Genomic DNA, 10,269 nt, shown 5'->3' on the forward strand with positions numbered 1-10,269 from the left:
TGAATTTACTAATTTTTTCATCGTTGTGTTAAATTTTATTGTTTAACACTTTTAACTATCATTGCTGCTGCCCCTGCCACTACTACTAATAATAATAATAAGCATCCACTTCAAATTGCAAATTTCAAATGAAATGAACAGAAAATCCTAATACAAGAACTAAGAGATGAGACAATAAGTGTTGATTTTTCCATCCGAAGGGTGCTTATTGTTAGGTAGGAACAATATTAATCCTTGCATTGGCCCAACAGTTTTGGACCATCTTATTGTTAGGCATCAAGCCCAATGGGCAAGCCCGAAATTAGAAAAACAAACTTTTGTTTTCTTAAATCTTAAAAATATAAAATATTTTACTGAAATTAATAATAAATTTAAAGTAACCTTTTCAGAGATACCTTTCTACAACTAAACTAAGCTAGGAATTCGAGACAGAGATAGAGGAAATTTTGATATTTAAACTTAAAGCATGTTCGATATCTTGACTGAAATCTTACTTTAACTTAAATTCGTTAAATATTTTAAATTGTTATTTTTTTTAGTTTAATGAGATTATTTTAGTTTTGTGGCGTTTTTATTAAATATAAATAGACTGAATAAAATTTCTAAATTATATTTTTAAAAAAAATATCTTTGTCTAATTAAACTAAGTAATGATACTCACCATATGGCTAAAACCCACTTGAGTCCCACTGAAGTCAAAATAATTTGTTTTAAAGCATAAATAATTAGCATAAATGGGGTTCAAGTAAAATTGAATTTGTTGGTAGAGGGAGTATCATTTCTCAATTATTTTAGTCAGGCCCATAATTTTCCCTAAGTTAAACACAAATTGAGTTGATTATTGCAACAGATGTAAATGTCAAGGAATCGATTCCCTTCACACCAATCACCAATCTTGGAAAAGGTATTTCTTCTGTTTGCATGAATGGGTTTGGGTAGGGTTAAGGTGTGTTAAAAAAAGTATATATGACGTCTTCCTCTCCTATTACTTTAATCAAAGAATTTTTATTTGTATTAATTCTTTATTCTTAATAAAAAAAAATATTTTATTCTTTCTTATAATAGTGTTAACTGTTTTTATGGTGCTCTAACCATTAAAATTTAGATTTCGATAACATCCCTTAATTTTGAGTATATTTATTGAAATTATCATTTTTTTCGGGAAATTATTTGGCACTGAATCAGGGTAGTCCGGAAGAACAGGTTGTTCCGACTCAATACCGTCAAGAGTTTCTGACTATTGCGTGGGAAGAGGTTCATCTTCGAAGTATTTTTTCCTTCCAATATTTTTCTATTGGGGCTTCCCTCATTCCTTTTATCGAGCATAATGATGCGAATCGAGGCTCTAAAAGCTATATTGTCATTTGATCAAACCAGCTCACTTCTTCACTTACCTAATTTTCTTTTACCTGGTGTCATCAAATTTCCCCAAACAATTATAAAGCAACGCAAGTCAAAAACAGCCACCTATACAAATAATCGGAAGAATTCATCCACCTAATTAAAGGCTGGCCTTTCTGCACTATGGTGGAAGTCGCTTTCATGTGCAGTGTTTAAACACGAGTCAAACAAAGCCAGCCATATGTTACGTCGCACGACATGCCCCATAAAGGTAATATTTCACAAATATACTCAACAACAGTTTTGGTATTTTAGTTCAAATCGCAAAAAATGACAATGAAGATGATTAAGAGGACTGATATCCGGCTAAAAAAATCAGATAAGATGGCTGTAAATCATTAAGAGGACTGTCGATTGAGTTAGGTTTATTCATTTAAGTTATAATAAAATAATATTGATCATATTTTAAACTGTCGCCATCTTATCGCTCTTGCGTCCATTTATCATTTTTCAATTGCAAAGTTTCCCCTGAGATTTTAAAAAATTAATTAGAAAGTTCTTAGTTTTCTATAAATACCACATAAAGAATCGAGGAATTACCCCCATAAGCCATACCTAGTTTCTTGTTCCTAACACCCTCTCTGCTTTTAATTAGTTTCAGGTTTTTGAAGAAAAGATGAACGGCCCTTCTTCTGCAGCTCCCTTCAAAAGGTAATTGGCTACCACTTCCAGGATTTTGTACCCTGCAAAAAAAAAAAATACTAAAACAGCATTTGCGTTCTTTTTTCTTTTTTTTTCTTTTTTGGTTCTTGCTATCAAAAAAATGGTTGTCACTCAATCTTTTACAACATTTTGCAATTGTAATATTCCAATTTTAGGTTAGAAGGCAAAGTGGCAATCATCACCGGAGGAGCAAGCGGCATCGGAGCAATGGCGGTTGAACTCTTCCATGAAAATGGCGCCAAAGTTGTTATTGCCGATGTCCAGGATAAGCTTGGCGAAGACCTTGCTGATAAGCTGGGCCAAGATGTTTGCTACATCCATTGTGATATCTCAAATGAAGATGAAGTCATCAATCTCGTTGATACCGCCGTTTCTAAATTTGGAAAGCTCGATATCATGTACAACAATGCAGGAATTCTTGACCGCAGCTTTGGGAGCATTTTGGACACTCCAAAGTCTGATCTAGAACGCTTAATTAATGTAAACACTATAGGTGGTTTCTTAGGAGCCAAGCATGCTGCAAGAGTCATGGTGCCACAGCAAAAAGGTTGCATACTGTTTACAGCTAGTGCTTGTACAGAAATTGCAGGGCTTGGCTCCCCTGCTTATACAATATCCAAATATGGGATTTTAGGACTAGTAAAGTGCTTGTCAGCAGAGCTTGGACAGCATGGAATAAGAGTAAATTGCGTCTCGCCTTATGGTTTGGCGACAGGAATGTCGATGAAAGGTGGAGTCGATCCGGCTCTAATAGAATCATCAATGAGCCAGATGGGTAATCTAAAAGGGCAATTTCTAAAAACTGATGGCATTGCAAATGCTGCCCTCTATTTGGCTAGTGATGAATCAAGTTATGTGAGCGGGCAAAATCTTGTTGTGGATGGAGGATTCAGCGTGGTGAATCCTACAATTATGAGGGCTTACGGTCTTATCAAGTAATCAATTGGAGCTTTAATTTCTAGATGATGGAGGATGCCGTACTCTGCTGCGTACGTGTAATAATGCATTCATTCTGAAAAATAATTCACAAATTTGCTTCCAATTATCATATTTGAAACCACATTTACAATAGTTCAGTTTCCGGCAAATCCATTACTACTTCGGCTAGTTTGGTCTACTATTATGAAAAGAGCTCTATTTTGTTATGTGTATGTCTATTGGAAATCTTATTTGAAGATATCACGGACTCTCTGTGCACTAATACTTCTTGCCATTTGTCAGTAGGCCTATGGTTTGGCCACATGTTTTGACATTAGAGGGAATGCATGGACGTATTTTTTTAAATTTTGGGATTCTACCATTGTATTATTTTCTATTGGAGATGAAATTAAATTTATGTTTTAACGACTAAGAAAATATAACCACTCAAAACAGCAACAATCTTTGTTAAAAAAAGAAAGACTGTTGTATCCTGGCCCTGCTATAAGCAGGACTAAAAGTGAATTTGTATGAAAATTATGATTCCAACTTTTTTTTTCCTACGGAAATATATATAATTAATAGAGATATAATTAATAACAAAATTAAATTAGAATATCATTGTGTTGGAAGCAAGTAAACAACTTCCCAGACCACGTGTATATCCCTTAAAGCATTCAATCTCTGAATTAGTCAAGCCAACTTATCGTTTGGTTCCATGATTCAACCTTCAATCAATTCAATTTCTGTATTTTAGTCTTCTACGAAATTTCTAGGAAATTTCCCTACCCACGAGCTGCGGTCTTCGTCATCCACCAATCTCAAAGTCCTCAGATTGACAAAAGTCAGTATATTCATTTTTTTTTCCCTATAAATTCAGGACAAGAGTGAAGGAAATAATCACACTGCCAAGTGAAGGAAATAATCACAAGCCAAACCTTTTCTTTTAACAATCTTGATTGAGTTTCAGGTTTTTGAGGAAATTTTTTTACACAGGCTTGTAGTACTACTGCAGCAGCACCCTGCGAAAGGTATCAACTAAGCATTCGGTAAGAATTTACTTCAGCATTGTTTAATTCCCCCTGTTTGTTTGTCTGTCTATTGCGCTACTGCTGTATATCTGGAGAATCAAAAATGGTTTTCAAATGTTTGTCCCTCAAAATAGACAATAATATATTGCCAACGTTGTCATCCTACTATAGGTTACAAGGCAGAGTGGCAATCATTACTGGCGGAGCAAGCGGGATCGGAGCATCTGCGGCTCAGCTTTTCCACAAAAATGGAGCCAAAGTTGTCATAGCCGATGTGCAAGATAATCTTGGCCAAGCCCTAGCCGATAAGCTAGGCCACCAGGATGTCTGCTACATCCATTGTGATGTATCAAATGAAAGGGAAGTCATCAATCTTGTTGATACCACCGTTGCTAAATTCGGAAAGCTCGACATCCTGGTCAATAGCGGATGCAATCTTGAGTATCGTGGCTTCGTGAGCATTTTGGACACCCCAAAGTCCGATCTAGAACGTTTACTGGCTGTGAACACAATTGGTGGTTTCTTAGTAGCCAAGCATGCTGCAAGAGTCATGGTGCCACGCCGCAGAGGTTGCATATTGTATACAACGGGTACAGGCACTACTGCTTGTACGGAAATTGAAGGTTTGTGCAATATTCCAGCTAATTATTATGGAGTGTCAAAATTTGGGATCTTGGGACTTGTCAAGAGCTTAGCGGCAGAGCTTGGACGGTATGGAATAAGAGTAGATTGCGTATCGCATACTTATGGCTTGGCAATGGCTGAAGCGATAGCATCAATAGCAAACGCTGCGCTTTACAATATGGCTAAAGTTGATGATACCAGTTATGTGGGTAAGCAAAATCTTCTTGTCAATGGAGGATTCAGATGAGAGTTGTGAATCCGACCCTTTAAGAGAGCTTTCAATCGATGAAAAAAGTTTCTGAGTTTTTTAGCTTCATTTTTCTCATATGTCAATTCAAAATTATGTGAGAATTGAATGATATAATTTTGTAACTCAATCTCTGTTTTTTTTTTTTTTTGGATTTAAGTAGCATTATTAGTTTGGTAAGTTGGGTAATTGCATTTATTAGAAAAGTTAGTGAGTGAAGCTCTTAATTTCTAACACACGTTTTAATTTAAAAAATGAAAAAAAAAAACAATGAAATCCCACTTTTTATATTTGTTGCTCTTCCTGAATGAAAATTACAAAAAAAAAAAAATGATAGTAAAGAAGAACCAAAGAATCTTCATTTAATATCATAAAAAAACTAAAAAAAATTGTAAACATAATTTTTTCACAATAAAGTTTTAATTATTAAATAATTTATTGTTTCATTATCTGCTTATTAGGAGTTTAATTGAAGATATTAAAGTTTATGATTTTCCAGTGTAAAGAAATTTTATTTTGGTTAAATGTTTGTCCTTTTATATAATTTCTTATATTAGAACCATCCTATAAAACCACAAGGCGTGTGAAAAGCACTACTGATAAAGATTTTCAATGCATTAAAAAAAACTGTAGTGTTAGAAGGGTCATGTACAGCCCTTCTTAAAAACCATTAGTACCCCACTTGTTCCTTGACTAAATGCGTTCCTAAAATTATTTACAAAATACTGAGACACAATGTAACATGCTAAGCTGTATTTTGATAAATTCTGTATGCCATTTTGATTCCCTCCCTCCTTCAAACCTATATTATGCCCTTGTTATGTCGAAATATCATTTCTTTTTTAAAAGAAAAGAAACAAAATTGAAATTCTAGATGAATTTTAAGTTTTAATTCTATCAACAATATGGATAATCAATCAAGCTGCTGGTTTTGAAGAGAATGGAAAAAAAAGACAGTGAACAGTTTGTGTGATCTGGGCTTACTGTTGTTATTGTTAAGAAAAAAGCAAATAGTAAGCAAATCAATTTTAGGCATACAATAGCTAATGGGCTTGTAGCCCACTGGTAGCCCATATTTTAAGTGTATGAATTTGATTTTAACATGTGTTGAGATTCTATTTCTTTCTCAATTTTAAAAATTAGTTAAACGTAGACCTCTTTCTCATTAATGTCAATAGTGGATTAGATTCTTTTCAGATTTTACAGGGGTGAAAATTTAGGTTGTGAATTAGAAAGATCTGTGCAAAATATAATTATATTTTATTCACCTCGGCTGGTTTGATTAAATTGAAATGAATGTAAGCGGACTCCATAAGGGAATAGGATCATTTCTTGATTTGATCTCTACTGAGTTTTTTAATATTTTTTTTTATGTGTCTTTTAGTGATAGTATATGAGTAAAATTTAATTTTTTTTATTTTTTTAATTTATTAACAATCAATTAGTAATTGAATTATTTACTCAGGATATGATTAGATCAAGAGAGAATCTTGATCACTCCATCAGATGATATGACTTATAGGGCATTTGACTTTTATTTTTAAATTCCTATTCGAATTTCTAATTCATTTCTCTTAACGCTATAAATCCATGCAAGAATGAAGGGAGAAGGCAGCCCTTTCCCCAGCTTTTACTTCACTCTCAAACTTTCACCTTTGGGTTTTTGAGGAAAATATGGACGGTGTACTCTCCGCGGCACCCCCTAGAAGGTAACTAATTAGTATTCCTTTACAGTTTATGGTCTAAGACCTCAAATAATCCTGAGAGAAATCAATCCGGGTCTCTGGTTCTTAAGAATGATTTGGTCTTGTTAATTGTCATTCGATTTCAGGTTAGAAGGCAAGGTGGCAATAATCACCGGTGGGGCAAGTGGAATTGGAGCAACGACGGTTCAACTTTTCCACGAAAATGGAGCCAAAGTTGTTATAGCAGATGTCCAAGATAGCCTCGGCCAAGCCCTTGCTTATAAGCTAGGCGACAGTGTTTGTTACATCCATTGCGATGTATCAAAGGAAGATGAGATCACCAATCTTGTTGACGCAACAGTGGCTAAATACGGAAAGCTCGATATCATGTACAACAATGCAGGCATCGTTGGCCGTGCTTTTGGGAGCATTTTGGACACTCCAAAGTCTGATCTAGAGCGCATACTGGCCGTTAACACAACTGGTGCTTTCTTAGGAGCCAAACATGCTGCGAGAGTCATGGTGCCGCAGCACAAAGGTTGCATTCTGTTTACAGCTAGTTCTTGTACAGAAACTGCAGGGCTTGGCTCCCCTGCTTATGCAGTGTCCAAATATGGGATTGTAGGACTAGTAAAGTGCTTGGCGGCAGAGCTTGGACAGCATGGAATTAGAGTAAACTGTATCTCACCACATGCCGTGGTGACTCGAATCTCAGATCTCTTTGACCGAGTGGATCCAACAGTGATGGAGGCACAATTGAGGGAGATGGGCAATTTAAAAGGGCAGGTTCTGAAAACTGAGGGCATTGCGAACGCTGCTATCTACCTGGCTAGTGATGAAGCAAATTATGTGAATGGGATTAACCTTGTGGTGGATGGAGGATATAGTGTTGTCAATCCTACCATTCTGAATATGTTGAATGATGCCAATAAGTAATTGTGGTCTAAACCTTGCAGCCGGTTAAGTTGGCTTTGCTCTGTAATTTTATCAATTTGACCCAGGAAGGATTAATAAAGTTGCTCAACTTTGAATTTTTTTTTTTTTAAAAAGGACGGAAAGTAATTGATGAGTTGCATGGCGATGGAATTGAAGATGCAATACTCACCATATTTAATAAACACATTATTAGGTCTAATTTTTTTGAATTATTCAGAAAGGATACAAGTCAAGTGAAGCGTACTATTGATGAATTTATTAAGCACAGCAAGAAACGAAGCTTCATCGTCAAGGTGTTCCAACTACTGGATTAAAGTTAGGTGCCCCCATAATTGTAGGATTCACGACACTGAACCCACAATCAAGTACAAGGTTTCCACCACTCACAGGGAAGTCGCTTTTATTGGAAGAATTTATGCCTTTCGGTTTGAACAGAGACTTTTAATTTAGATTATAGTACGAACTTAAAAGTGCTTTCTACAATTGGGACTTTCTCCAAAAAAACTCGTGGTAAAAAAAAAATAATAATAATAAAGAAAGAGCAGATTTTGCAACACCATCGGCTTTCAGAACTTGTCCTTTTAAATTACCCGTGGCACTCCATTCATTAAACTAAACATTATTCATCTCTGTCACCAACGAAAAGGGGGCCACGCAATTTACTCTTACACCTTGCTGTCCGAGCTCAACTGCCAACCGTTTAACCATTGGTACAATATTATACCATTGCCATGCCCCATAATAATAGGCAGTTGCCATGCATTTAAATATCATCCATTAAAAAATTAAGAATACTGGTGGTAAGTTAGGTGTTTTTACTAACCTTTTAGAAGATACAATTGATAATTATTGGATGAAAATATAAAATTAATTAAATTTTAATTATATATTGCTATACATGCACGTGTGGTAGAAGTTGATTTTTTTTTTTTATGTTATATATATCACGTTATGGAGAAATTTTATAATACATTAAATGTGTCATTTTAGTTATAACAAGCAAATGATGTTATGACATATGTACATTTAGTTTAAAAAACCACCATGCAGGTGTTTCATTTTTTGCTTCTTTACTCTCGGATGTAAGAAGAATAAAAAGACTGAAGAATAAAAGACTTCAATCTCAAATTAATTTACAGTTGATATGTGCTCAAACTTCATTTTCAAATTGATCTGCAATGAATCTTTTATTTATTTATTATTATTATCTTGAACAAATCTTTCTCAAATTTCGGGTGTTAAAATCGTGCCATTTATCATTGCCTCAGTTTCTATTTAATGAATTTCAAATTATTTGCACCAAGAAATATAATTTATGAATAAAGGAATAAATTAAATTGGCCAGAATAATATTTTGTGCATTTTTTAACATTATTTTGTGAATTTAATAGTGAACCAACTTGTAGAATGAATTAACTAGCATCTAAGATAAAAAAGAGGCTAGAAAATGATCAACAGGGAACATGCACGTTACAGATCATTAATGAAGATTATGATTCATCCATAATCTAAATTTTGAATAAACTCAATTCGGTTAATCTGCACAATGTCTGTTCTAGATCTTGTAAGTTTAATAAAAGTAGAAATTGCATTTTTATGTTTCTCCTCACGCAGCGAGTGTGAGAGAGAGAGCAACAAAAGAGAAGCATTTTTTTTTTTAAAGAAGAATGGAGAAAATATTTTTTTTATTATTATGGGACTCACGCTAATTAATTAATTTAAAAATATTTTATGCCAGTTTTAATCACAACATTTAATAAGTACCTCTAATTTAGTAGTTAAATGTCTCAAATTAGGTTCAATATTGTTATCTTCAAACCTGTCCCTTTACTTTTATGTCGCCCATTCTCGATGGGCAGTGCTATCAACACTCGCTTATACGAGCGACTGTTGCAGTCGCTGCCTCAGCTGGCAACACATGTCCCGTTGTTTAAATATCTGTGTCAATTTATCAAGTTAAGAAAACAGTCATCATTGTTCATTTTATTACAATATTTACCATCTACTTGAATGACCAAAGTTACCATAATACCCTTATCCTCTCCACTCTTAGATACCCAGACCAACATTTGCCGATATTGTTTAAATATCTGGTAACATTTGTTCTGTTTAACAGTTACTGTGAAAATATGTTTTAGGAAATAAACAAATAAAATATACTCACAGCTTAAGAGATCCTTGAGCTTGCATGATTTCAATAATAGAATGGGTTTGTTTTGACTTCACCAAGCAGCTTCTCTTCATTCCATTTTTCTGAATAAATTTTGGGCGATTTTCTAAACAGCGCTAAATTGCATCCGAAAAGAAGGAAAAAAGATTCAGTGCTTTGGTTCTTCAGATTCTTGGCAAGAGGTAGAGAATGGTAATTTCGTTTCCAAAAGGGCGTGCAATTTTAAAATAGAAGTAAAATGTGATTCATGTTTTCTTAATTAATTAAAAAAAACGATTGAAACGAAATGGAGAGGCTAGGCTTTTTTAATAGATGAATTGATCTCGTTGAAAGGGCAATAACGAGCAATGGAGAGGTTAGGTTTTTTAATAAGATGGATTGATCTCGCTATGGATTGTATAACCACCTCCTCATTTTATGTTATCATAAATAGCCTAGCCCCTTAGCAGTTCCATTTATGATAACATAAAATGAGAAGGTGTTATACAGCCATAGCGAGAATCAATCCATCTACTTTATTACCAATGTTCTTACTTTTTTCCCTTTTATTAATTTTTAAATTTGTATATCTTTATACATATTTTTATCTTTTTA

At 34.3% G+C, this 10,269-nt stretch overlaps 2 protein-coding genes and 2 pseudogenes across 2 annotated transcripts; 3 read left to right on the top strand and 1 right to left on the bottom strand.

Moving 5' to 3' along the window:
- The first annotated feature begins 1,798 nt into the window (after window positions 1–1,798).
- On the top strand, window positions 1,799–3,250 carry LOC18038754 (tropinone reductase-like 1). Its single transcript, XM_006430049.2, has 2 exons — window positions 1,799–2,052; window positions 2,220–3,250. The coding sequence occupies exons 1-2, from the start codon at window positions 2,018–2,020 to the stop codon at window positions 3,001–3,003; spliced, it is 819 nt and encodes a 272-aa protein (XP_006430112.1). The 5' UTR covers window positions 1,799–2,017; the 3' UTR covers window positions 3,004–3,250.
- An 866-nt stretch (window positions 3,251–4,116) lies between these two features.
- LOC18038755 lies at window positions 4,117–5,033 on the top strand (annotated as a pseudogene).
- A 279-nt stretch (window positions 5,034–5,312) lies between these two features.
- LOC18039951 (tropinone reductase-like 1) lies at window positions 5,313–7,600 on the top strand. The gene is made up of 2 exons (XM_006430051.2): window positions 5,313–6,593; window positions 6,716–7,600. The coding sequence occupies exons 1-2, from the start codon at window positions 6,559–6,561 to the stop codon at window positions 7,503–7,505; spliced, it is 825 nt and encodes a 274-aa protein (XP_006430114.1). The 5' UTR covers window positions 5,313–6,558; the 3' UTR covers window positions 7,506–7,600.
- A 193-nt stretch (window positions 7,601–7,793) lies between these two features.
- Window positions 7,794–10,269, bottom strand: part of LOC112097400 — a 4,520-nt pseudogene continuing 2,044 nt past the window's right edge.

The sequence above is a fragment of the Citrus clementina genome, unplaced genomic scaffold (genome assembly GCF_000493195.1).
Source record: "Citrus clementina cultivar Clemenules unplaced genomic scaffold, Citrus_clementina_v1.0 scaffold_6, whole genome shotgun sequence".
Lineage (NCBI taxonomy): Eukaryota > Viridiplantae > Streptophyta > Magnoliopsida > Sapindales > Rutaceae > Citrus > Citrus x clementina.